General features: G+C 42.3%; 2 protein-coding genes across 3 annotated transcripts; one reads left to right on the plus strand and one right to left on the minus strand.

The window, feature by feature from the left end:
- Positions 1-5,902: 5,902 nt before the first annotated feature.
- On the minus strand, positions 5,903-17,042 carry hormad1 (HORMA domain containing 1). 2 transcript variants are annotated; one of them, XM_061049785.1, is made up of 16 exons: positions 16,827-17,042; positions 15,848-15,902; positions 13,990-14,134; positions 13,828-13,891; positions 12,987-13,023; positions 12,865-12,885; positions 12,724-12,750; positions 12,542-12,609; positions 11,768-11,916; positions 10,801-10,958; positions 10,544-10,612; positions 10,020-10,080; positions 9,197-9,249; positions 7,641-7,724; positions 7,106-7,159; positions 5,903-6,230 (listed from the first exon to the last, which is right to left on the minus strand). In XM_061049785.1, exons 2-16 carry the CDS (start codon positions 15,887-15,889, stop codon positions 6,141-6,143), a joined length of 1,122 nt encoding a protein of 373 aa, XP_060905768.1. In that variant the 5' UTR covers positions 15,890-15,902; positions 16,827-17,042; the 3' UTR covers positions 5,903-6,140. The 2 variants fall into 2 exon arrangements, with proteins under 2 accessions (XP_060905768.1, XP_060905769.1); XM_061049786.1 differs by lacking the exon at positions 16,827-17,042 and adding an exon at positions 16,071-16,358.
- ensab (endosulfine alpha b) lies at positions 16,548-25,852 on the plus strand. Its single transcript, XM_061049798.1, has 3 exons — positions 16,548-16,757; positions 20,931-21,053; positions 22,339-25,852. The coding sequence occupies exons 1-3, from the start codon at positions 16,701-16,703 to the stop codon at positions 22,507-22,509; spliced, it is 351 nt and encodes a 116-aa protein (XP_060905781.1). The 5' UTR covers positions 16,548-16,700; the 3' UTR covers positions 22,510-25,852.
- The last annotated feature ends 1,634 nt before the right edge of the window (positions 25,853-27,486 follow it).

The following is a 27,486-nucleotide window of genomic DNA, read 5'->3' on the forward strand; positions in this document are numbered from 1 at the left end:
GTGTACGGACAGAGGCTCACCCTATAAACCCCCTATCCCTCGCCGCACACGCACTACTCCCCACCACCCCACCCTGCCCGGTCTCCCCCCTGCAGAAATCCTCAGTGTGTCAGCGAGGAGGGGGCCCCATTGTGAGCGGGCCTGCCGCTGAAGAAAAGGGCCCTTTGGTGGTAAACAATTCAGCTGTCCACTCTGATCACAATGGGGGCACATCCCATTGCTTTGAGCATCTGTTTCGAGTAGGTATTGGTCCCCTCGCTGCTCGCCAGCGCTGACCATACATACCCGGTGAGCGACTAAATCCCTGAATCTGCTGGCCCACTACCACCTGCTCTCAGCCTCCCCTCCTTTTATCATTCCTGCTTCGGATCAATACTGTTGACTCCGCTGCAGTGTCTCTCAAAAGACAAGTTGAATAGCCTGGTGTTGGCTGCTTAGGAGAATCGCATGCTTTTTAAATTGTGTACAGTCGCTGAGGCCAACTGTACGAGCTGATTAAGGCATGCATGAGGAAGAAGATGCTTTTCTGTCATGACAGGAGGCAGCAGGAGTTACCTATGAGGGCCTCGTTCGGGTCAGATTATTCCATGGCTACTCATCGCCCCCTTGTGGTTGTTCAGGATATTTAAGTCATGCTTGGAAATCCATCCACTGCTGTTTAAGGTCCCTAGTCCCTGTGTTATCATGCACATCCCTGAGTGAATGCACAAATACTGCAGAAGTCCTGTATTCAAATGTAACTACAGAAGCAATATGAGGTGTATGAGGTTGCCAATGCTTATTTTATAAACACAATTTAGTCATATTTTGTGGTACAAAGTAAGAGCAATGTATTTGTTTCAAATTGATACATTTGGATCTATTTCACGAGAGTCCTGGCCGAGGCAGCATTGTAAAAGTTTCAAGCAGAGAACAAAAGACGGACAGTCAACAAATACTAAACCGATCAAGAAGCTTTCAGCAGAAAAACATATCCACACAGTCGTCAAATGATCCTTCATCCTGCTTTTTAAAATCTTCAAAGCCGACTTAACGCTCTAGTTTAAGGAGACTCTGCAGCTCAGACCAAGATGTCTGCTCTTACAATTTTCCTTGCATGTCTTATTTCTTGTTCTGATGCCGTTTTGTGAGGATGTACACAACTTTTCACTGGCTTGCAGAGAAGACGGTGCAGAGAGCTTGTCCACTCTTACATATACAGCCTATGGTCATGACCATCAGATCATGGACGTAGCAAACACGATGTCACTCACTTTTGTCATTTGAAAGCCTTTTTTAGGGTGCAGAGATTTAATATGGGGGTGCAATGCATGCTTTTGCACCCTCGTAGAACTGGGCCTGTTTACATATAGTAGTCTGCTAAGGTACTATTTATGTTCTGGGAATGTACTCTGTGTTTGCATAAAGACGCAGAGGAATTTTTAACACTGAATCTGAATCAACTTCATTAAAGTGACTGCATTTCTTAAGTACAATTAATTAAGAAAATATATGATTAACTACAGTAAAGCTTCAAATAAAAGCCCATTCCAATTTAAGGCCCAGTCCCTTTTACTAGCCTGGCAAAGCTGCATGTTCTGACTCTCTGATGTACGTCGCTTTGTATAAAAGAGTCTTCTATGTGAATTTTAGAATTATGACGAATAGAGGCCGCTCTGCATTTAGCGTTCATTTATCGCTGATCAGAAATAAGAAGAGGACAACTCTGCTGGTTGTGCTGCGTTTAGAGATGCAAATAAATGTTGTAAAAACAATGAAAGCAAACGTTTTTCTAACTCTAGTGGTAATTTTTTAATGCAGTAACGCGCTTCAAACAGCTAAAGACGTTCTGACACATTAAGGTGGCTCCATAGGCGAACACAGCACTCATAATAGATTATACTAACACCGAGGTCAGACCACATGATTTTGTGTCTGTTACGGTGGTCACTGTGTCGGTTAGGGGATCACAGAGACAAAAACTTGACCCGACCAATCATCACAACAGATGTGATGACGTTTGGAAGGCAGAGCGGCTGGGCTAGGCGACACCTGGAGTGACGACTGCGAGAACAACTTCATCGTTCTTCTTTCGCTTTGCCATTTCTGCTTTGACTTTCCCTTGCGCCTTTTGCGCTTGCAGATCACCGACGTGATGGAACACATCATAGAAGGCAGAAAAAAAGAAATCAAACATGCTAGACTTTGGGAGGTCGTATGGTGGAGACGTCCTAGATGTGGCCTTGATTGTTGTTCAGTACGACCCACTACACGGGATAAAACAATCCATTTTTGGGGCTGACGGGTCCAGAAACCAAACGCCTACAGGATCGGGCTGTAATGGTGCTTTGTCTGAACCTCGGCAGAACAAAGGTCTCACCCTCTCTACCTCACAGTGCAGCAGGTTTGCATGGACTGGCTTACAAAGCAAAATCTATAATTTAATCTGTTTATTCATATCCTCCTATCTTTCACACTGTTACATCATTTTGAAGGTGTACATGTACATTTTCCTATTCTTTTCTTTACAGTCTTTGCTGTGCACAAGTTTTGTTTGAAAATAATTCAAAGCCTGTCTCTTGTTGACGCCTGTCCCAAATAAAGGCCGGGTCATTTCATAGACTGAAGTAGATCAAAGCTGGGCTATTATTCAAGTTTTACGGCAATACTGAAAAAAAAACAACGATTGACGTATTTTCAGAATTTCCTTGAACCACTCTGCCTACTATCTGATTCCAAAGGGTTAACAGTGAGCGGGGTTGCTCTGCTGGGGATGCGCTAATCAGCTCGGAAACATTTGCTGCCCTTCTGGCAAGGTCAAAGGGGTCACGGTCCCTGGGATGAGTGTCCACTCCATCCCTCGCTCCTCCCCCTCCAAGTGTAAAGCCCAGCCCCCCCTTGGGGCCAACAGGCCCTGCAGGCACAATCACCGCAACGCGACTATAGGCTCACAGAAGCTGGCTTTAATCTATATGGAGCCCTGGGATGGACTGCGGCTGTCTGTCCATCAGTCTGTCAGTGTGTCTTGCCTTGACCGTACCCAGGCGGCCCTGGACCTCAGCTATCGACTGAAACAGGGCGAACCCAGATCCCTGATTGGTCTGCAGAGGCGTCCGGCGGGCCCCTCCTGCTGTTTGGCCAACTGATTGATCTGTTAACACTGGCCGCTGGACGTGTGTCCCTGAATTTAATTTCAGAATTCATTTCTGGGAGACGTGTGTGTACAGAAATGATGTAGAGTCCCGGGATCCGAGTGAAGGATTGAGGGTGGCGGCGAAATAAAATTGCAATTGAGGTTCCTCTCCTCTTGCAGATATGTTGAACGTGCTCGAGAGGAACAGCGGTCTGCCTTTAAAACATTTTTTTGTTTTCAACAGACACTTGATTGAAGGCGATCCATATCTAAGCGTCTGATCTCTAAGGGTCACGCTCCTTTGGTTACCAGAGAGACAGATTCTCGAATAGTGAATTTTCCAGCGTTCAATTCTTTTTATTTTCCACGCCGTTGGATGAATTTTGCCTTTTGGGCGCCATTTATCTTTTCATTTCTGTGATAAAGCGTTGTTATAATGTCTATAACAGAGATGCTGGTTATCTACAATACATGACTAGGCCTGCAAAAAAAGGTGCCTTTACTGTCATTGCTTTTCATCACTTATCAATACCCAGTGAACCCCCTGCTGTCAAAATAATAAAAAGTGTTGAAAAATGCCCGTGAAGAGGGGCCGTGAGGTTAGGTAACCCTGATTCATTTCACACCTCATAAAGCCCGTCAATGTGCTGGTGTGTGGGTATACGCTCCACCATGGATTTCCCCGCTCCATTCTGCTCCTCCGTTATCAGAAATACCCATAAAATAAAATAAAAACGCAAAGGCAATGAAATAAAAATGTGGTGGCCAAGACAATGCCCGTGTTAGGAAGTGAGGGCTGATTTGATGGAGTCTCTCTCCCCCCTCTGGCCTGCTGCAGACACAGAGAGAGAGAGAGTGGGGGCTGCTTGGATATGCATCACAAAGGCTTCCTGCGGTATTGATCCGCACTGGGTTAAGGCAGTCTATCAGCAAATGTCCCTCTCTCTGGGAAAAACAATAGGAGATTAAAAACACACAGCTTGCCGGGCGGGAGGCTGCTGATGGGCCCTTATCTGGGCCCAAAGGTCACTGTGTACAGATATAATCCACTTTCACTTAACAGCTTCATTTAAGGCACCTCACATGCAAATGGTGGCATTTTGTGGGTCTATTCAAAGATAGAGGTTTGTTTTTCTAGAGGTGAGAGAACGGGTTTTTTTTTTTCTCTCCGAGGCACAGAAGAGGACGCTTTTAGAGGCAGGAAGAGGAAACTGTTTAATCTTTGAAACGGCAGAAGACAAGTGCATTTCCTTTATATGAACAAAAAAAAGCGAGAAGACGAGAATTATTGCCTCTATCTCTTGGCCTACCAGCTGGTTGACATCACACCACGGTTGTACGGGGAAATATACAGTTCTAGAAAAACTAAAGAGACCACTACAAAAAGAAATGTTGACCTCTGCATGGTTTTACGATTTACAGGATTGTGTTGGAATAAAAAAATTCTCCCAACTTCAAAGGAAAGTATCCACACAAGCTGAAACATCTGCAGACGTCATATTAAACAATGTGAAGAAAAAGCAGCAAACATTTATCTCCCTGAATAAGTAATAAAAATAGATCATCGTTTCCTTCTCGTCCACAGAGAGAACATTTCCCTGACTTATTTTTGAACATTTGCTCTGGTCGAGGTAGTGTTTCCTCCTCCCACAGCAGTTCTCTTCAACTTACTCTTCTATATATCGCACTGTTTCTAAGTATACAGGTACTATACAGGAAATATTAGGTACTTTCATTGCATGCATAACAGGAAACGTTTCAACAGTCACACATTATCGACCTACTAAAAGTCTCCTTTGTCATAACTGTCATTTTCATTTTTTGGTCAAGTATGTTAATGCAGCCTGGAAAAAAATATCATATGGGGATCTATTTACTAAAGTTATTATAGTTTAAAATAAATAAATATGCACTTTTTTATAAATCATGTTCATGCATTGTTTAAAATCATGGATTCAAAATACTTTCTATTATATACATTTCTATTTTTCTCTTTTTAATTTAAACAGAATCCAACAGAAGGAAAACTCTACTTTCACACAAGCGCAAAACTTTCTTTAGTAATTTGTATGAGCTGCATGTGTGAACGCGAAGAGCCAAATTTTTCAGTCCGACTTTACACAGAATTTCTCCTGACAGCCCGATGAGTAAAGTTTCTGTTTTCGAAGTCGGGTTGAGCTGACGTGATATCGCAGCAGGAAATACTCACGCAGGCAAAGGAGGGTGGGACAGACGCAGCGCAGCGGAGCCAGGGGAAGCACACACATTGACTAAAGTGATTGTCAATGACTCCATTGACTACCACGATGGAGCGGAGACGGACTGAACTATTCATCTGGTGGAGTTGAAAGTTATATTATTTTGGCGAGTTTTGCCTTTATTGGATAGGACAGCTGAAAAGAGACAGGAAGTGTTGGGAGGAGAGAGAGTGGGGGGTGCTCAGCAAAGGGCCGAGGTCGGATTCAAACCTACAGCCGCTGATGAGGACTGTAGACTCCATACATGTGGTCGCATACCACATGTATGACCGCTAGACTATCGGCGCCCCCTGGTGGAATTTAAGAGTCACACTGTTACGTAATGTCCTGCCTCCTGAGACCCTCTCGTCCGACACGGAGAGTCTCCCGCTGCTAGGTGCATGTGTGAACAAGCAGCTCAGGAGGATTTGAGGGACTGAATCTTTCAGGTGTGTACATCTGAAAACAACGAAACAGAGTGATTGTTTTGACAACGATGCTTTTGGTTGCTCCTTAAGTTACTTTAATAAATCAAGACAACTGAATCTTTAAGTGTGATAACTGCAACAACTGATTTATTTTTGTATTTTAATCACGTATGAAATCCTTCTCTAAACAGATAAAACAATAAAAAAACAACATAACTGCATTCTTTAAGATATTTGTCACAGTGAACTAAACTTCTGAGCAAACAAACAGTTGCTGCTGAAACGATAACCTGTTAAAATCTGAACTGAAATGTCAAACATGAACATGAATCAGTGACGCAGATTATGTCGTGGTCTGTGAGGTCAGAAGCGCTCTTTGGGCTCGCTGAATTTGCGTTTCTTGGCGGTGGAGGACGGCGTTTCCTGGCTGTTGGAGATGTCGTACTGAGAGACCTGTAAGCAGCAGAGGAAACGTTCAGCGAGCAACAAGATAACTGCAGAGCTTTTATGAGTCTACTGACAGACAACATCCCACTCAGAAACCAAAGTGATCAGTGCTGCTGACTCATCTGTGGAACAAACACGGATCCTACGCTTTTTTTTTTTTTCCATTTTAAAATTTACGTCTGCAGAAAAAGCTTAATCTGCAGAAGAACAGCTGTTAAAGCACCCCAACAAATACACAAATCAAATGCTATGAGGGCAAAATAGTGAAGCTGTTAATCCGCAGAGAGATAAGTGACTTATTTATAAATGTTGTGTCTGCAGACAGAGCAGGGTTGCCAGGTCTGAGTGACAAAACAAGCCCAATGCCGGATCAAAAACCAGCCGATAAAACCTCTATCACGATATATGAATTAACTTTTGAGTAAAACTGTGTTGTGCAGTAGCAGTGAGGGCTGCGTCTGCATGTGTGTGTGCTCGCACAATGGGAACGTGTCTGTGTGAGTGCATGTGTATTTGGTTATGGGACATATTCCATGTGGACCTGTTGGTCGTTTTGGTTGGATTTTTGCGTTAACAAAATAGTTTAGGACCTGGAAACCTTTTGGGCTTTGTGTGCCTTTAATGGAGAGATAGGACAGTGTATAGAGCTGGAATAATCAGGGAGAGAGAGAGGGGGGAATGACATGCGGGAAAGGAGCCACAGGCTGGATTCGAACCTGGGGTGCCCGCTCTGAGGACCATAGCCTCCATACATGGAGTGCGCGCACTAACCACTGCACCACCAGGGCCCCAGGACCTGGCAACCCTGAGTCTGAGTTTTCTATTTACGATAAATTAAAAACTCCATCAGTTTGTTTACGCTGTAAACATGAATTTCTCACCTCTTTGTTTGTCATAGGTGTCATCTTCTTGTTATTTACTGTGACTTTTGTTTCCTGTCCACACACACACACACACACACACACACACACACACACACACACACACACACACACACACACACACACACACACACACACACACACACACACACACACACACACACACACACACACACACACACACACACACACACACACACACACACACACACACACAGTAATCATAAGGGAATCATCTACCGTAGACCTGCATCCACAGTCAGCTTTAAGTCAAGTTGTTTTTCATGTTTTACACAATAACTGTTTTTGCAGGATCTGTCTCCAGAGTCCAAAATAAATCCAACAAGTCTCCAAGAACCCCTCTGACTTTGAGGTCAAAACAGTGCAAAGTGAAAACAGCATGATGTCACACTGGATCTATTCTGCGGTTCATTAAGCAAAAAGATAAAAAAAACTTTTCGACGTCTCAGGAGATCTAGCTGCAGCAGTTTAAGGAGAGAAGCAGGAGTAGTTGAGGTTTGAGAGTCTGACTCACCGTGGTGGTTTTGATGATCCGTCCACTCCTGGTCCTCTTCAGGTCCACCTCCATGTCAGAGGTTCTCTTCACCAGAGTGTCCATCTGAGAGGGGACAGATGGTCCGTAACGCCTCCGACCATGAAGTGCACTCAAAGCGCCTCTTTGTTAGCTCAGAGTGTACAGACACTTTGCTTTCACAGACTTTGAGGAGGGATCAGTCACAACATCAGGAGTGATCTTGTTCTCGACTTCAGGTGTTTTATTTCACGCTACATCTTGTTTATTTCTGTTATTGTGGAGTTTTTACTGTCCTTTGTGTTTTTGCCATTTAGGGAGGGGCACTCCACATTAGTATAAGCTATAAACGCTTTAGTGTGTGACATCAGATTATACAAATAAACATTAAATAACAAGATACATTTTGTTTATTTCAGACTTAATAACCCACGGCATGTTGTGTTTCTACAGGATGTGCACTTAAAGGAAAGTTTTGCAGTTGTTCTGAATATTTTCCGCTCTTTAAAGAGACGACAGCGAAATGCAATAAACAACAAAAGCCTCTGTCTCAAATATTCACTGATAGGGCTAGGAAGAAAGCGAGGAGTATCTGAGCAGATGACTCCCATCCTCTCCTCTGCCAGTGTGAGACTCTGAGCTCAGGGTGGCTCTATAGAGTCCCTCTGACATTAAAAAATGTAAATCCTGAGAGCGATAAACATCCTTAGAACATGACTGATGAGCTCTGAACCAGGACATCAACTGTTTTTAATGGGTTAACCCTAGATGCTATGTCGTCTGTGTTATTTACGGCCTGAATGTTTTTTATACTGTTTTATGTATCTGGAGAGCCGACGGCTAATTCCCACCTCTAGTGGACAATAAAGATTTATTCTATTCTACTATACTTTAACTTTTCAAGATCAAGATTCAATTTAACATCACTTCCACAAAATACTCTCAGCATACACTGGAGCGAAATGCCGTCCTCCTTAAACCATCAAAGTTACTGATGATGAAAAATCGTCTTTTCTTGGCTTTTTAATTTGATTCCTCTCATGCAGTTTCCTCGACAAGGAACAAAGAAGAACAAAGCTGAGAGACATGTTTACATGTATGATGCCCAGGCGGTACTGCCTCCCTGCGCAGTGTGTGTGTGTGTGTGTGTGTGTGTGTGTAGGTATACGTCTCGCCTATATTTCCATCAGTTCTAATTAAAAATCGATTGAGAAAATAATCTTCACTGTTAATTTAACTGATGGACCTTAACAGAGAAATGCTTCCATGCAGCTGAATGACGGACAGTGGTTTACAGTTTACAGTTTTTATTCCCTGTTTGACGCTTTTGGTGACTTTAATTTAAAGCTAGGACAGTGGATCGAGTCAGAAATCAGGGAGAGAGAGAGTAGGGAACGGCATATGTGTAACGAGCCGCAGGTTGGATTCAAACCCGGATTCGAGCAGCTCCATGTGGCCGCTGATACACGCAGGTAGAGGTAGCCTTAAATCTTACCTTCTCCAGCAGAGTGAGTACTTTGATGTGAACCGAACTCACATTGTGTCGAGGTCACACCTACCTCTGTGACTTCCTCACAGCTCTCTTTCGTCTCATGACGGCTCATCTGGATCTCTGGAGATGAGCAAAAGAGAGAAAAAAAAAGGTTGATAGAGTCTTGTTCAAATTTCTAGATTATTCTCTCCGTTTAAAGATTCCTCTAGTTTAAAGAAAACCCAAGGCTCGAGATCTTTCTCCGTCACTAATACAGAAGGGCGCGCAAATACAAAGACTTTTATGCAATGCCATTCAAAATATGAAAATGTATAATAGTTTAAATGCAATGTGTAGTATGAGTGTGTAGCCCGATTCAGACTGTCGTTTTCAAGCTGCGATATTTACCCTGTGACGTTTCACCTTCAATCTGGACGTGGTGGAGGCGTATTGGGGGGATGAAGTGACCCCCCATCTGTACCATCTTTAGAGGTAGTTACAGAGGCCTTACAGAGGTGAGACGGTTTCTGGAGGAGCCAGCGGGGAGCACAGCGCTCTGTGTGTGTGTGTGTGTGTGTGTGTGTGTGTGTGTGTGTGTGTGTGTGTGTGTGTGTGTGTGTGTGTGTGTGTGTGTGTGTGCTGTGCTTCCGCGACGCTGAAACGCAATGTGACCTCACAGACTAGGACACCGATATCACACAGTTGCAGAATCAATATGAATGTACAAAGACATGATGACGGCTGATCTCAGTAATGGCACTTTTGTGAAAAAAATAAGTCTGACAAGGGCTTGTGTGTGTGTGTGTGTGTGTGTGTGTGTGTGTGTGTGTGTGTGTGTGTGTAGATGTTATAAACGATGCCAAACTGACTGTTTTGTGGAAACAGCTGGAGTGAGAGGGAGAATGATTTACCCGTATTGTCCACGTCCGTGTTCTCGGTGTCGGGCTTCTCCCCGTCTTTGATCACATGGCTCTAAAGATGAAACTCATTTTATCTTCAGGCTTTGATAACACAAAACGTCAACACGGTCACCACGGCAACAGACTGCTCCTGATAACCCTCGTACTGACTCACTTGTCCGACCCGAAGCTCCAGAGACTTCTGCAACTTTTTTGCCAATAATGAAGTTTCTTCACATGTTGAACATACTGCGCCTTACAGTCGAAAGGATTTGGACATGTTCAAACGTGTTTGAGTAGTTAGAAGACCAGAAAAGGGCTAAAAAAGTTCAAGTCTATTTACCATTATCGTTCACCTCTAATCTCACTGACCGCAGTTAGAAAAGTTTGAACATAGTCTAGTAGATCGTTCAGCAAACAACAGTTAAACTTAAACCCTAAATTATCTCTCTACATGGAGGTGCATGTGTTTATAAATTGACTTCACCCCGCTGAGTGTAAAAAAGGCTTCATGTCTGCGTCGTTGGTGTGCTGACCTGCGACAGGACACCCTCCTCCTCCATCGTCAGAACCCACTTCTCCGTCACGCAAACACTCTCCTCCACCTGCAGACATTTAACAACAAGCACAGCTGTCGATCCAAAAAACAAACAGCTCCCTGATGTGTTGATCTGGAGACAAAGGTCAAGAAACTGTCCAATAAAAACAGTGAATATAAAACTCCACAACGTTTTTACAGATTATTCATTAGGTGTGATTTTTGTGCCTCGTTCCTGTGCTTCCTTTCACTCACCTGCTCCAGTCTCTGTCTCTCGGTGGTCATGTCCAACTTCAGAGTGTGGAAGGGGGTGACCACTTCGCCCATGGTGAGTCTGACCGGCTCCTTCTCAAACTCCATGGTATCGCCGTCGGCCTCTTTGAACCCTGTAGGCTGGTAGTCCTGAGGAGTGACTGGAAGCAGACGAATACACAGTAAGACAGAGACAGACACTGAGCCTGATTCTGTTTGAGGTTTCTGCCTCTTAAAGGAAGTTTATCTTCTCTGTAACTTTTGCTAAATGTTGCTCAGTGCTCATGATGGATTAATGCTGGGTCTTTGTATTAGAGGTGTGATTCTAAATGTTTAAACCCTTAACGTTTAGAAAAACACTAAACGTTCAGTAAAATTGCCAACCATTAAAACGTTAATGAGTTGTTTTTTTTAAACATGTGGTAACGTGCGCCTGTCACTGCACAAAGTACTCAGCAACAGCAGTGCATTTACAAGAGGGATGTACGGACAGTGGACCTTATCGCTCCCTCTGTCTGCTGATGTGATTCTGACCTGTTGGTTTTGTGTTATCTCTCCGCAGGAATAGAGGGACGTTTTTTTAAAACGGGAGCACGTGTCTGCACTCTGTCGCACTCTCTCTCTCCCCCACGGCCCGCCCAGGTATCATCTATGTGTGTGAACCACTGCGTTTATTTAACAAGCCGACCACCGCTCTTGTGGACACTCGAGGAACTGCAGTTTTTCTGCACTTCAGCATTTACTTCCTTTTTATTTTTAAAGACCCGAGTTTGTCGCTTGAGAGTAACGCCTTCAATGCTCCTTGGAAATATCGTATGTCCCAGTTGTGCAGTCTTAATGAGGACATACATACATGCATTCATGTGTGTGTGTGTGTGTGTGTGTGTGTGTGTGTGTGTGTGTGTGTGTGTGTGTGTGTGTGTGTGTGTGTGTGTGTGTGTGTGTGCGCGCGCGCGCGTGTTTGAGTCACCGTTGTCATAGTAAGCCAGCTTCATGTTGAGACACACGTTGTCTGGTAGTGGACCCAGGTTCTGCATCAGCGTGTAGAGCTTCCTCACCAGCAGGATGCTCGCCTTCTTCGTGCCTCCAGACGACATCGACAACATGTTGTTGTTGTTGCTGATTAAACAAAAAGAGTCCAAATGGAGTTAGCGTTGATGCTAAAGACCCAAAACATACCTTAAGGGTTGTTTCTGCTTTTTGCAGCATGTTTGCGTTTCAGCCGTTGCATTTGTTTTTAGACGTTTACATTCAAAGTGTTTCTGAATTTGCTGCTCGTTTCTCTTAATGTGAGTCGTTTCAGCCGTTGCCGAGCACTTGCAACCATCGGCAATCGTACTAAAGCTTTGGGATCTGTGAAGAACTTTAAAGTTTTTATAGAGATTTTTGGGGTATTTTTGGATAGGACAGCTGAAGAGAGACAGGAAACATTGGGAGGAGAGAGAGTGGGGGATGACATGCAGCAAGGGGCCGAGGTCAGATTTGAACCCACGGCCGCTGAAACGAGGACTAAAGCCTGCGTACATGGGGCGCAAAGTAACCGCTAGGCTAAGCGGCGCCCCAGAACTTTAACGGTTTTAAAGAACGTAAAGCACTTTGAGCTACTTTTGTATAAAAAGTATTAAACATAACTCTGTGATGAGGCCCTTATGAAGCTATAAAGCTGTTGTTTGTTTCCTGTCTCGATTTCTGAGGTTTGCATTTTGAACTTCAGCTCCTGAGCGTCAAATTTAAACATCCTCACCTTTCAAAGTCCATCTGAGCTCCTTCTGCGTTGTACATGATCCTAAACTGGTAAAACTCAGTCACTTTCTGGAAGACAAGACGACACAGCTGCTGTGTTTCAGACGGATCATCGAAGCAGCTGGTTGTGTTTTACAAAACTGTGACACTAAACGAAAGGCAGGAAGAAAACCTGGACATTACCTCCGGGTTCTGCTGGTCGGTGTAGATCTAAAATATAGACAAATGAAGTAAACATTAGCAGCATGAATATTTCTCTCAGACGACTCGATTCTGCACGCCAAAAAGACAACACGTAAGAAGTAGAAGCTTTAAAATACTCACAGACATAATAACTGTCCGCAGCTAGAGGGAGAAAAATGACATCATTAACTGTAAGGCGGGGAAGATTACGCAGAAGGTCAAACAGGAAAACATCTTCTGACTGATGGTGGAGGTTGACTTACATACTTATTCTGGATGGCCTCAAAGCATCCCTGCATCCTGACAGTAAAATCAGTTCACAAGGTGTGATTGAGCATGACGTCATAATTTATCAATCGACCAATCAAGTGTGATTTACACAGGACTTGTTACAAACAGAGCCGGTCAAAAGCAGACTCTTTATTTGAAGATACCCAACATAATGTCAATTCTTGACCCTTTGCTGGCTCTCTGATTTGTCTGGTGACCCACCAATCAGAGCTTCCTCTCATAGCAACCGTTGCTGTGCTACTTCCGATTAGACAAACTTTCTCCTGGCCTGAAGTCTTTTCAGTGTGTCGCGGTGAAATTGTGACCTTAATTTTCAGACCCACAGAAACGGTAACTGATGTAGTCCAGAGGTGAGTCAGTAGCGGTGAGACAGCGAGCAGCCACGAGGAGGACAGCTAACGTAAGCCGACATAACAAGCGTAAGACAACGATCATATTTAAAATTATTTTAACACGATTTTTGAGATTTCAAGTTGATCTCATACACGCTACTGTATCTCTGACTTCACAAGGAAGTGTTTTCAAGGGGCAGGAAACCATCATTAATCATCAGCAGCTGTTTTTCATCCAACTGTCTCTGCTGCTGTTACAGATGCAAACTCTGTTACCAACTCAGTTGTAACGGCCACCCCAAAAAAGCAACGCTGACAAATAGGCCCCCAGATTCCTCTATATTCAAACCAGCAACGGTTCAGTAAGACACATAAAACCACAGCTTGTTTCCTAAACACAAAAGGCATGACACAATCAGGAAACTGTTTTCCAAGTGGAACTGATTCATGACTTCGGGGAGTAAGCGTTGTTCATATTTACCACTGGACTATCTGACTGGCCCCGGGACAGCTGCGCTCCTCTCTGAGGATCATCACTTTCTGATCTGTGGGAGGAAAAGCAGGTAGGGAAGAATCTCCTCCTCAAGAATTTTCAAATAAAAATATCGACCTTGATAGCACACCGTTCCACGTGTAATCTAACCTTCAACATATTTGCTCCCATAGGCTTTCTCTGGGAAAAGCCCCCGGAGGTACGTGATGCCAGACACTGCGATGGCCAGAAGCTTCTTCATAACAACCAAGGACTGTTGCTCCGACAGAACCTGATTGGGCAACAGCTGAGTATCCTGCAAGAGAGACACAAATAAATCACATATACCACGGTCTGCTTACTCATAACAGCTAACACAAACAAGATTAATCAGCAATCTGTGTTTCATTCAGGCTTTCAATATTCTATTGAGAATCAAGAACCAGAATCAGCCTCTAGTGGACACTCGAGATTGGCTTCACTGTACAAGACCGGAGGTTGGCGCTTACAGGTTATTAATATTAATATCATATGGTCCTTGAGTTAATGCAGTGGACTCTGGGATGTCTTAAACTTGCTTCATTAAATACAGAAATTATAAAATGTAAGTTAGTCCTGGTGTTTTGGACCCAGGTGCAACGATTAGACGGTGATTGCCTGCGAGTAAGGCTACACACCTGTATCTAATGATGAATAAATGATGGGCATTAATTTTGAATAGTACGGAACAGTCATCCAAAATATACTGAATGTGTAATGCCCTACCTGGTAACTACAATTACTAAAAACAGTGAACATGTGCACAGCGTAGAAAAGTTAAAACTGTGTTCTTTTTTACTTGTCTTTAAATTGACCCCCAAACCACAAAAAAATAGGACGGATGCCAAGAAGCACCAATTCTTGGGGTGATCTTTGATTTGTATTTCATGTGAGGAGCGCCACAAAAACAGCATTTCATCACCCAAAAGACATCGCCAAAGTAAGACCATTTCTCTCTCTGAGCCAAACAGAGGGACTAATGCACACTTTCAAAACTAGCAGATGAGACTATTGTAACGCTCTCCTTCCTGGTCAACCCAAAAACACAATAAACCAGCTACAACTAATGCAAGAGGCTGCTGCTTTTTCAATTAATTCAATAATAACATTATTGTATTGTATTTTACTTACATTTTAAGTGTTTCTTGTGTGTAAGAATGCTTATTGGTTTGATTTTTATCTTCTTTTACTTCTTACTGTTCTTTTATTTATGCTCTTATCTCATATTCATGCTCTTATCTTAACTCCTCTTATGTTTTAACTTGGTAATTTCTTATCTTACTTACTTTGTCTATTTATGTTTCATATTTATATTTACTTTTTATTTTTATTAATATTATAGTTTTGGGTTTTTTGATCCTTTAACCACTTGTTTCTATTTCTTTTACTGCTCTTACCTTCTTATTGCTGTTATCTTTTTATTTGCTTTTAGCTCTTTTAGTTTCTTACATCTTTTTAAATCTTTGGTCCTCTTGGTCTCAGCTCGTGTTGTTGGGTTCTTGTGTTGCCTGGGTTCTTATAATGGTTCTTGTGACGGTCGGGTTATATATGTCTGTTGGGTATCGTGCACTTTGGGTTCTTTTCTGTAGAATTGTATTTAATTATTTTTAGTATTTTGCATTTGTTATGTTCTTGCTGTTGTTTATGTTCTTCTGTGTTTGGTTTAGTTTGCTTTGTTCTTGTTTGTCAAAGCACTTTGTAAACCTGTGTTTTTAAAAGGTGTTATATAAATAAAGTTACTATTATTATCTTATAGCTTTTATTTCTTGTATGTTGCTAATTTTGCCATCAATCTCTATTTTATTATTATTTTATTAAATTCTTATTGGTGTGCTTTAATCTCTTATCTTAATTGTTTTGTCTTTGAACTGCAGTTGAATTCGTCTAATGTTATAAAGTTTGATTGACTGAAGCTAAGAAGCTAGTTGTGTTTCAAACATCATTAAAAAAACTGAATCAACATTTACTAACCAGTCAGGTGTGGTTTTACCTGAGAGTTCCTCACTTTCTGCACACACGCCATCGCTTCCATGAGAGACAGAAATCTGCAAACAAAGAGATAAGTGTAAGAAAAGCTTAAGAGTTTAATAATTTAGTTAAAATTCAGTCAAACTTAGCTAGCTTATTATTCATTTCCACCTACTACAACTGTTTATTTATCTAAAATTAAACTACTAACTACCTGTGCCTGCTATCAATGACTTTGTACTTACTTGGCAACTAGAAAATGATTTAAAAAACACAATTAAAAAACGATAATCGATTATTTAAATGTCCCCTAGTGGTAAATTAGCGAGCGAGGCGTAAAGCGTTCCCGCCGATTGTTTGATTGGTAGGCGGGTCCACCGTCAACAAGTAGCCAATCACAGAGCAGAGAGCTTCTCCAAAGTGTACAACAAATGCTTTGTTAAACTACTGTTACTGAATAACTTTATTGATTTTAATACATTATGTAAAAGCCAGCAAGGCGCGTCAAAGATATATCTTCTCTGTTGTCTATGTTCGTTGTGTTGATGCAGTGCGCCCCCCGCATCGCCCCCAGTTTCCATAAAGTAATATGATTGGAGCAGGGAGCTGTCAATCACAGAGCGAACGTCTGCGGTTTAAATTCCATTGGCTTCAAGTGAGCCGTTGCCGCTCGCCCATTGGCTACTGTATATGTCAATCACACAGGGGGGGAACGCTAACCGGGAATGATGTCACAACTCGTTACGCCATTTTTGTTGGGGAGCAGCAGTCGTGTCCAGAAAAGGAGGATTAGATTCAGTACAGGTACCTCTGTGTATTCATCGCTGTGAGCTGTCCGCAGAAAGGGACACTTGCGTCACTTTCACACACACATAATGTCGACGGAAAACCTGGACTCGGACACTCAGGCGGACTACGAGGACGAAAAACAGGTGTGTGTGTGTGTGTGTGTGTGTGTGTGTGTGTGTGTGACTGCTGTGTCGGTGTTGTTGGCGAACCACCTAGCTGGGAGAGGCTAACATCAGCTAGCTCAGGTAAACTGTGAGGGACTCCTGGAAGACACGCAGAGCTGCGACGAAGCTGTCTGTTTGTTAGTGTCGGCTCTACGGGAGCTGCCCCCCCCCGTTTACAGAGCACCGTGCCAGGTTGTCACTTTGTTTTGTCCCTTGTCTTGTGTCATTGGCTGGCAGGTCCACAGGAGCTCGGGCCCTCATTGGTGCGACCAGAAGGGTCTAAAAAACGAGCCATGACAGGCCGAAAGTCAACACATACAGGCATTACTGTGAGAAACACTCTGATGTGTGTTTTAACTCTTCGTGGCTGCTTTAGGGCTTTTCATGCCTCTCTCAGAAAGCTGCAGTGTGACAGTGGCAGGTCCGCATTTTCCACACATAACTACGACAGAGGTGTGCACAGGTAAACATGATCAATGTTTTATCAAACATCCGGTGAAGGGCTGCACAATACATTGCAAAAAAAAAAAATAGTTATCACAATATGAGCATTTGCAAAAAAAAAAAAAAAACGTCGCAAAAAACTCAGTTTATCGCAATGTAGTACAAAATGATTTTATGTAAACAAAGTTATGCAGAGACGATTAGGCTGAAGCATCCTTACATTTCATCTCTGCACCCCTGAAATATCAGGTGCAAGTGCCCCTTGGGTATTTTGTAAATATCTTAATTTTATTTCCTATCTATTTATGTGAGTAAGGTGAGGTTTAAACGTTACTGTTTTTAAGTTATAAAATGTTTAACAATTAATCTTTATCTCAAAATGTTATCCGAGTTCTGTAATAATTGGAGATGCACTGATCCACTATTTTCAGTTCTGATACCGATTCCGATGTACTGATGCCGATTCCGATATGTAGAATTTTATTACAATGTTTACACTAAAATATCTAAATTAATTAAAAAAATACTTTTTTGAGTACTTACATTACAGCATACATTTCCAACAGATATCAAAGCCAGAGAAATCCTACATTTAGTATTTTTATAATGGGACATGTCTTGTCGTGGCAGCCGCCATGACAGACACTGCATGTTTGTCGTTACCGCGGAAACACCAGATGTTACATCAAAGACCACTACATTAGGAAGCGTGAGCTGCTGTATTGTTGCTGTATGAGCTGCTGTGATATAAATGCATGTAGATTATACTCGGCAGTAGCAGTAAGAACTCCCATGATTCCCAGCTGTACAGCTTCAAGGTCATCTTTTGTTATTGTATTGATGGAGGGCCCCCTGGTGGTGGAATCTACATACTGTGCCTTTAATAGTGTTATTGTTGTTGGTATTATATGTAATGATACTCAAAGCGATACTAACCTGGCGTTGCATTTCTTGTTGGAAGAGCAAAAAAAATACAAATAATAAACAAAAATGCATAAAATTTAAAATGATACCAAACAAAAGTATCTGAACTTTCTGCTGGCTGCACATACAAACAGGAAGCGACAACACCTGTCAGGTTTTCAGATTAAACTGATTTGTAATAGGTTTGATCACATCTGAACGTCGTCATGGAGACGATTTGTGGACACTTCTTACAGTTCAGTCAGAATGTCTTGTGAGACTGTGTGAGTTGAGAAAGTGCCCAACCATCTTTTTGTTGATCAGTGATGTGGACATTGTTGCCGTGGTATAGAAACAGATATTGGTTTGATTTTTACAAGTATTGTTCGAATATTAAAAATTTGGTGTGGTGACGACCCAAATACATGCTGTGACACTGGAGTGGCAAAGTTGTAATTTAGGGCTCTTATGCAGAAAACTCCTGATATTTGCAGGAGGAGCGTCATGTGTGAACTCAAACAGCTGAAAGTTTCTCTCTTCACCCGGAGTTTCTCCTCCAGCCTCCTCGTATTTATTCTGCAGAAAGTCAGAGTGAGCTGATGTGAGAACCCAGTAGGATGTAATCAGGAGAATTCACTTGGAGCGAGTGGGAGGGGGTGGTGATGTTTAGTCCCTGTGATCGCTGCACGACTATTTTCAGGAGTGCATGTGTGAAAACGGCTTGAGACACTTTATTTTATTCTGAAAATGTGTCCATAAACTTAAGTCTGTTACGAGCTGCTTTTATTCTCTACGTCACTGCTCCTCTTCTTTCTTGTAGGGCTTTCACACTTTCAGAAAAGCTCCTGATATTTCCAGGACAAGCTGTATGTGTGAACGCAAACAGCTGAATTTTTCATTAGGATTCTACCCAGTATCTTTCTTGCCAGTCCCCTAGCACATTTTCCACTTGAAGTACAACAGCAGGAAATATTCATGAAACGTCACTGTGAGCGAGTCGGGGATGCTGACATTTATATTCTACGACTGGCTGACGACCATAGACTGTGTAGCGTGCAATTTGTGCCATCTCTGTGCGTTTAATGAAAGTGCTTTATGTTTCAGCTCGCAAGTCCGTTGTGTTGATACTGTGAATACCTCGAACTACACATCACATTGTTGCTCGTCCACCATTTTTAATGTCATGTCTTGCAGTCTGAAATCACCCCGCCTCCTGTCCGACAGGGATATTCTCCCGCTGTGAGGTGCATTTGTGGATAAGCAACTCAGGAAGATTTCAGAAGCAGCCTGTCTGAAATTTTCTAGATTTTTTTAGGACTGCTCTCGTGTTCTGGTTTGGGATTCTGCAGCAGCTCTGCATCGGGGTCAAATATAGTAGCTCATAAATTTCTCGTCATGGACGCAAGTGAATCAGCACACTCGATGCTTCCTGCCCTCCCTTCTCCTGAGGGGATTCAGTTCATTGGCTTCGGTGTCCCGAGTCACATTTTAGCCCCGTCCTGGCAAACTCTCAGGGCCGAGCGCTCCATGATGTTTGCTCCGTGTGCCGGTGAATGTGCAGGCGGCGTGCTTCAGCTTCTACTTTATTTTACACCAGCTATATACCATCAAAACACCAAACTCTGCACACAAACAAGGTGTGCCCTCATGACCTGAATTACTGGCCTCATTTTTCACCTGACAGGGACCTGAATGACTACTACCTGACCAGTTTGGCTTGTGGTAGTCACAGGCAGCAACAACAAATACCTCCTATTGTCTACACAAGTCGCTACCTCAAGCTCTTGTGAGTCCGCACTGGTGTCATAAGAGCCAGAAAGCTTTGTCAACGTATTATTTCTTGACCCCGATTGTTTTAGACTTTGTCACAACATGCAGATAAGCGACCTAAGGATTCGTATGAAAAGTAAGCCGAGAACGTAACTGTGAAAGACTGCTTAAGTATAACCTCCACAGGACACAGAAACAAACATTTCTTATGTCAAGTTAAAGGAAAACATGTGATTTCATTATTTAACTTTAACTTTCGGCCTGATTGGGATGTTTAGGACGTTTCACTGTAAGCAGAAACTGTAGAAAGAAACCAAAACATGAAGTGAGATCAAACATTACAAATATTTAAGAACCAGTTTGATGTATTTATAGGCTTTAGAATAAAAGTACCTTCAAGTATACACATTATTTAACCACTCCAGTGTGTCATAGGTCATTGTAGGTATTTTTTAATAATCATGATCAGAACAACACAAAAGAAAAAGGTGACTCATTTGTCCTCATTTCCAAATTTTATACAACCTGTTGACCTCTTTCATGTTTTTAAATCTGCCGTCTTTTTGGACCTGTTCAGCTTTAAACCTTGGAGTCCTTGTTTAGTTTGCCGTCACATAAGGATCAGTGCCATGTAAGCTTGTTTTTTAAGGTCTGTTTGTTCCAAGCTTTGTCCTCCTCTTTGAGTTATTTCCTCTCAGGCATGATGGGGATAAGAGACGCTGTAACAGAAGAACAATCGGGCTCTGACTCATGCTATCATAAAGTATCTCCTGTTCCCACTAGTCATTGTCATAGTTCTGAAAGCCCTATTCACAGCAGTGCAGTTTTAGTACTTTTAAAGCGGCCCTGTTTACCCCGGGGAATGTTTTCGCTGGAATTTGGGTGTTTTTGCACCAGCAGCATTTTTGGAATCGTAGGCTGACCGTAAATGATTGCCTGTCACTGAAGCAGCTAAAGATGTATATGCTCACACTTTAAAAGATCCTGTTCTTCTGGAGAGATGTGTTTATGTCCGTTTGTTTTTTGTCTCAACAGGACTCACAGGAGAAGAATGCAAACCCGGCAAAGGCAGAGGAGGCAAAGCTGAAGGCCAAGTACCCCGGCCTTAATCACAAGCCAGGCGGATCAGAATTCCTGATGAAGAGACTACAGAAAGGGGTAGGTGACCATGAGTACGACATGGTTACAGATGAAAACCGCAGGAATGTTTCTTTTAGCAAACCCAACAATCCCTCTCCATTTAGTCCTAGTCTGAAGACAAAAATGTTTATGACTTTCAGTCACATTTTTTACTCTTTCTAGTTTTAGTCCACAAAGCTCAAAGCATTTTAGATCACTACTCAATAAAAAGTCAGGCATCAGAAATGTAAATTAAGGCAACCGGTTGTACTAAGTGTTTAAGGGTGCATTCACACTAGGTAAAGCATGTTTGACCGCCAGAGTCCAGTTCGTTTGACTAGCTCCTTTCCGTGCTCAAGCGGGCTACACTTCCTCGGCCCTGGCACGCTTAGAGGAGGTGTGCTTCAGCGTGATGCAGTTCATGCACGAGCACAAGCACGAGTACACAACGTGGACAGCCTTATTATGGAGAAACCCCGGAGTGTTCTGTCTGTATCTGACTAACATGACTCAGAATAAGAAACAAAGTCAGAAAAGTAGCTGTCATGCTCTCTGTGTTGTTCTCCGATGTGCTGACGCAGCCTCGACCATGCGTCCCTTTTTTTTCTTGGAGTCCGTCTGTCTTGAAAACGAAGTACGCTTCATGACCATGTAAAGCCATGCATGTGTTGTATTACGATGTTATGTACAAGATGTAACGTGCTCAGGCCCGGTTAGTTCGGTTTATTAATGCAGCCTCTTGGGTAGCTTGTCATATAGCACTTGTTTAATTTTTTTCTACCTGTTATTTAAACAGCTGGTCAGGGCACACAAAGATATGACTCTCAAACGAGTTCTTCTTCTGTGAAAACTGTTTCTCTCTGCGCCTACACATGCTGCATTTGTTATCGAGAACTTCTACCTCTGGAGATTGTGGAAAGTCTTTCTGGGAAATCACTGACGAGGAGTAGGAGTAGCTGAGGCAGGCAGAGGGGGAACGGCAAAAAGTAAATTGCAGCACTTAATCATGACATAACTCCCAGAATGAACATCATCAGAGAGCGGGCGATATCTGAGAATCTGAGGCTGGAGTCTATCTTTGTTTTTCTTTGTGTGGTGATTTGATTCTGCACGAGGCAACGTTCAACATCATTAAGATATTTATTAAGTGAATCCCAGTTCTGTGCAGATATACACTTCAGGGAATTTTCACAATAAAATGACTTAAATGTGTAACCAAAGGAACACTGTTGGCCTTTAAAGCCTGAAAAGTTGATGTAAGCAGATAAGAAATGAATGTTTTCTTAGCACCTGTCAGCACCTTTTTATCTCTTTTCTTACGCAGCAAAAGTACTTTGACTCGGGCGACTACAACATGGCCAAAGCCAAGATGAAGAACAAGCAGCTTCCTGTGGCGGGGCCCGACAAGAACCTGGTGACCGGCGACCACATTCCCACGCCGCAGGACCTACCCCAGAGGAAGTCGTCCTTGGTGACCAGCAAGCTAGCCGGCTAGCCTCCACCGTTCGAGACGCACCCTCACCCCCCACCCCCTGGGGCTCCCGGCAACCGTCCCTCCTCCCCCACCTCCCCCATGTCCCCAATATTGTCCACCCCTCTGTCCACCCTCTCTTCCTTTTATATCCCCAGGCACCACTGGCTTTACCACGTCGGGCAGAGTTGTATAAGTTTAAAAACTCAATTTTTGCTTGTATGTGGGCGGGGCCGGGTGGGAGGGAGAGATGAAGGTTCTGGCGATCCCACGAGGTCGCAGCCTTCTCTGCCTTCCCACCACGCACAGCTCTGCCCCCTCTGCGCACTCTGCTCTGCCGCCTCCCTTATATCTTGGTTTTCTGTGTTCCAAGATGCATCACAGTAGGTGTGTGTCATCAGGCAGGGGTTGGATGGGGTGAGTTAATGCACTTTGTAGTCTGTATAGTATGCCTTTGTTCTTTTTTTTTGCATCCTAAATGACACCAAAATGATGTGAGTAAGGGAGTTAGGAACCAGAATCGCAGCACGCTCTTTGGTTTTTGTTGTTCATGCTGGCGGCGGCGGCTGGCTTCGGTTGGAAGTTGTACATGAATAATTGCTTGCATACCAAATCTGTGAGTGGGCAGCTGCCTAGCTTAAGCTTTATTATTCACTGACACCGTATTGGGAAATTTGGGAAGCAAATTGATGCTTCCTTTTGTGTCAACCTTCGGTCACTTTACGTCGAACAAAATCCGAGGTCACCTGCTGCAGCTCAGCCAAACAGGGATTTATAAAAAAAAACAAAAAAAACTTTTTCATCTCTTCGCTCACATTGCTTTAATTCTCAACCTGTTCTTTCCAAATATGCTGCACGATTGTAACAAAAGAGAAATTTTAAATTTAAAAACAGGAGCAGGGCGGGGCTTCTGCTTTGTGCTCCAAAGAATCAAAACTAAACACACTAGCCCTGAGACTGTCCCCGTCATACCTTCCTTCCCTCCTTTCCTGTTTGCTGTCCTGACAATCCACATGTAAACACACACACGCTCCAGCTGAGCGGCCGCAAAGCGAGAGCCAGCCGAGTATATCCTCATGGTCCTTTTTAATGGCTGGGAAGCCTGCCAGTGTCTGCGTTCAGTCTTCTGTTGAGTTGCATCAAGACGTGTGTTTACTATGAGCCTAAAAGATTAGCGGGGAGCTTGATCTCCCTGCATAGAGTATATATGCTTCTGTAAATACAACCCGTAAAGCACGTGACTCGTGGTAAGCTTGGCGCTTTCAGGCACAGACCGGCTGACACGCCTAAGAGAGATTGTAGTGCTAAATACACTCCCTTGGGTTTTTTGTTTTTGCCGTGAAAGTTCGCTGCAGACACTGGACTCGGAGAGCGTGATTAGAGTTGTCTTTTCATTATAATGTGATGATGAAACCTGGAACCCAAGCTGCTCCATCTCCAAGTGTTTGTGACCCTCGGTTCAGATACTTCTCCCGTCAGATTTGAAACAGATCCAGGCACCGCTAAAGGTTAGCCTTCAAGTATCAGTTGCTCGCTCCATCCACTAAAAGACTAAAGTAACCACAGACGTTGCCTTTAATGACGCTCCGGCAATTTAGTGAATGTTTTTTACACATTTTGGGCTTTCCAAAATGTTTTCTCTTATTTTAGCTGCTTGTCAAAGACACACGAGAACCCTCTTTACTCTCTCTGGTCGGGTTCTTGTACATCTCGGTATTGTTATTAATACACTTTGCAAAACGTTAGCTTTAACACAAGAATATTTTAGTTCCCTTAAATCCTAAGCTTGAGTATGGATGTACTCCTGCGAGCAGCACCATCCTAGGAAAACATTTTTTCCTTCCCAAACTGACACAGGCTGATCTTTGATCTCAGGGGTGTCAGAGGGTCAACAGCAGGCAACTTGATAACCACAAGCGTCGGCCCAGATCCCAAGCTCGCCATCAGAGGCCTAAAGTTAGAACTGCGTGCCTGCAGAGTACGCTCACTGCAACCCTTGGCATAACAGCGAGAGATTTTATAACACATGGTTAGTGAAATTAAGCTCTCGAGTCACACCTTATCTTACCTTTCCTCTGGAAGAGGTGGTCTTGGCTTTCAACACTTTGAACCAATGCGTTCAAGAATCTGAACTGGAGATCCTCCTTGTATGATAACGCTTCAGGGAACCTTCACAGGCGCACACTCCACCATGTAGTGATGGTGATAGGGTGCAGGCAGCATCACATTCTCCGACTCGCTTTGTCATTGAGACTTTTAAAAAAAACGTGTCAAATTTGAAGCGGGTGAAAGAGAACTGACCTTACGTGCGTGTGCTCGTTCTGGTGTATGAATGAATGCTTTTTTTCTCTGTTCTAGCCGATGTAAATAGAGTTCGACAGGAAGAGACTTTTCAGTTTTTTCTCCCGGCTGCTTTTCACTCCTTCACATCCCGAGCTATTTTCTGATTCTATGGTTCCTCTCTCCTTTCAGTTTAACACTACTTCGGCTCTTATCTAAGGGAAGTGCGGAGGCTATGTGAATCTGTATCATATGAACATATGTGTAAATGCTGCTGATTCAAAGACAAATCTAAGAGATGATACCATGTAAAGAACACCTGTCCTCTTCACCTCTCTTAATTTGGACGTAAACGCTGCCACGTTGTTGAACTTGATTCAGCTTTTAGTCCGGCGGAGCTCAAAAGAACAGTCTGGAAGGCTCTGTCGCTTTAAATGACACCAAACGGCCATTTAGCGTCACGCTCTGTTGTAAACCCGACAGTGTCCTCCTGCTTGTTAAGAAATAAATATTGCTAAAAGACATGAGCGAATAAAGCTGCGACATGTTCTGTAAAACGACTGCGGACAGAACTTGATGTGTGGTTTGTGCACGGAGAGCGGTTCAACGAGCCGACACACACAGGGCGTCTCTCGTTCAGCTATGATAAACACGTGCCAGAATGTATAAAGTAAAGACAGGCTGTGTGCTCTGAAGTACTTTTGTGCTGCTTTTACCTGATCGGTTTTCTTGTTGGTTTTTGCAAATTAATGTTTCTTTTTTTTGTTTCTTGTGTTCTGTTATTGCATTATGAATATAGATATGTATATATACATATATATATATATATATATATGTGTATATATATATGTTTATGTCATCCTGGCCCGAGATAACTGCAGGGAAATCAGAGGCACCCTTGCTTCCTAGAAAGTTTAAAAAAAAAAAAAAAAAAAAAAGGGTTTACATGATAAAAGAGGATGACTGGAAACACAGGAATGATTTTAAGACTTCAGAAAGTACACGAGTACTTGGAATGTTTCTGTTGTGTGGGAGTAGGTGAGAGGATTTTTGTCAGTATTTGAAATAAACTTTTACATTAATAACATTTACTGTTGGTTTTAATTGTTGTCGGATCTCTTACTATTTACAATCTGAAAGGGAGCAGTACCTCTCAGTGACCACTAGGGGGAAGCACAACACTTACCTCTGAATATTGCCCTCTCAAGGGAACGAGAGAGTTCTGGCTTTTTCCATACAAAAATGGAAACTTTTCTTTCATGTAGAGAGAAAACAGGAGTGTTTTTTTTGACAGGAACTCTGCACTTTTAAAACATGAGGAACTCTGACAAGATACCCTGATGTCATAATACACGATAAAAAGCATCATTTACAGTTTAAATATTGGAAGAAAACAACAAAGACACTACAAAAACTCAAATCTAAGCAAGTGTATTTTATCAAATTTCTTGTCAAAACATCTCACTAGATTTATTATAAGCAACATTTACCTGACAAGTCCTCATAAACATTTTTATTTTAAGATATAACCAGGGAACAATAAGGCCTTCATTGCTTGTTATGAGTTTTGAAAATAGGGCAAGCTCATTTTACTGGTTACGTTTCTTAGATGTGATGTCTTTATTTCAGTTTGCTTGTCCTATGTTCAACGTAGGAAAAGTAAATCAGCAATCACTCAGAATGTGAAACATCATATCATTTTACTTTTTTTTTATGGCAGACCAGATCCTCCATTGTAAAAAGTGCTCTCCTTAAACTTTATGACGTTTTTGGTGTGAACTTTCAGGACAGGGAGATGGTAAACGCCAGTGATAAGTAATGTTGTTTTTGTTTTGTTTGTTCTTTTTACAATTTACTGCTTTAAATAAATTACACATGACGTTTACAGCCACATTTGCTTTTATTTTATGTGTCAAAGACGGAAGTCCATTTATCAAAATAAAGGAGACAAGGGACCTTTTTACAGATGACAACACAAATGCTGCTGAGCACAAGTTCTCTTCTACTTTGAATTCAAACAGTTTTATGATATTAAAGGGACATCTGTCTTTGTTTTAACTCAACTTCTCAAAACAGAGCCTCGGGACAAAGAAAGGTCCTCACTTCAATAATTTATCTTCTGCTGTATCCAGTGCGAAAAAGTACACACACAAACAAACAAACACAAAACAAAAACAAAACAATTGGAAAACTCAGAAGCCAAACGTGACTTGGCACCCCTTTTAACTGGACTTAATGATGAAATAGTCTTAATTATATGTATAATTAATGAAATTATATTGTTGTGGAAAGCATTTGTCATTACAGTCTTTTAAAGATCTGTCTATGAGGTTTGTATGATTAATTGGTTTGAGGGCGTGTTTCCGGTAATTCCTCTTTAGGCCACATACCATCGCTTTTGATGTCATGGAAATTTACAAAAATAACCCTGTAATGTAAACTATGTAATGATGTATCCAACGTATTTGTGTTTTCAATCGTCACTGTAATTATCAGGATTCCCTCCTTTTAATAGTCTTAAAAAGTAAGGCAAGTTTATTTATGTCGCAACAAAGCGATGTTTAAAGTGGCTCAAACACGACATCAAAAGCATCGTGACAAAGGGAAAAACAGCCATTAAAATAAATAATAGCCTAATAAGAATAATAAGGAACTGTTAATAATCACAGGAAATATTAAATATGAAAATATGTTTAAAAAATAATAATAATATTTTTTGCG

Source organism: Labrus mixtus, chromosome 11 (assembly GCF_963584025.1).
Source record: "Labrus mixtus chromosome 11, fLabMix1.1, whole genome shotgun sequence".
NCBI lineage: Eukaryota > Metazoa > Chordata > Actinopteri > Labriformes > Labridae > Labrus > Labrus mixtus.

Coding starts and splice junctions, on each gene's coding strand:
- hormad1 (XM_061049785.1), bottom strand. CDS start 15,889: ATGGAAGCGATGGCGTGTGTGCAGAAAGTGAGGAACTCTCAG. Junction 13,024..13,827: donor GCCAGTCAGATAGTCCAGTG/GTAAATATGAAC, acceptor TTTTACTGTCAG/GATGCAGGGATGCTTTGAGG. Junction 12,610..12,723: donor CCGACCAGCAGAACCCGGAG/GTAATGTCCAGG, acceptor CTTGTCTTCCAG/AAAGTGACTGAGTTTTACCA.
- ensab (XM_061049798.1), top strand. CDS start 16,701: ATGTCGACGGAAAACCTGGACTCGGACACTCAGGCGGACTACGAGGAC. Junction 16,758..20,930: donor ACTACGAGGACGAAAAACAG/GTGTGTGTGTGT, acceptor TTGTCTCAACAG/GACTCACAGGAGAAGAATGC. Junction 21,054..22,338: donor TGAAGAGACTACAGAAAGGG/GTAGGTGACCAT, acceptor TTTCTTACGCAG/CAAAAGTACTTTGACTCGGG.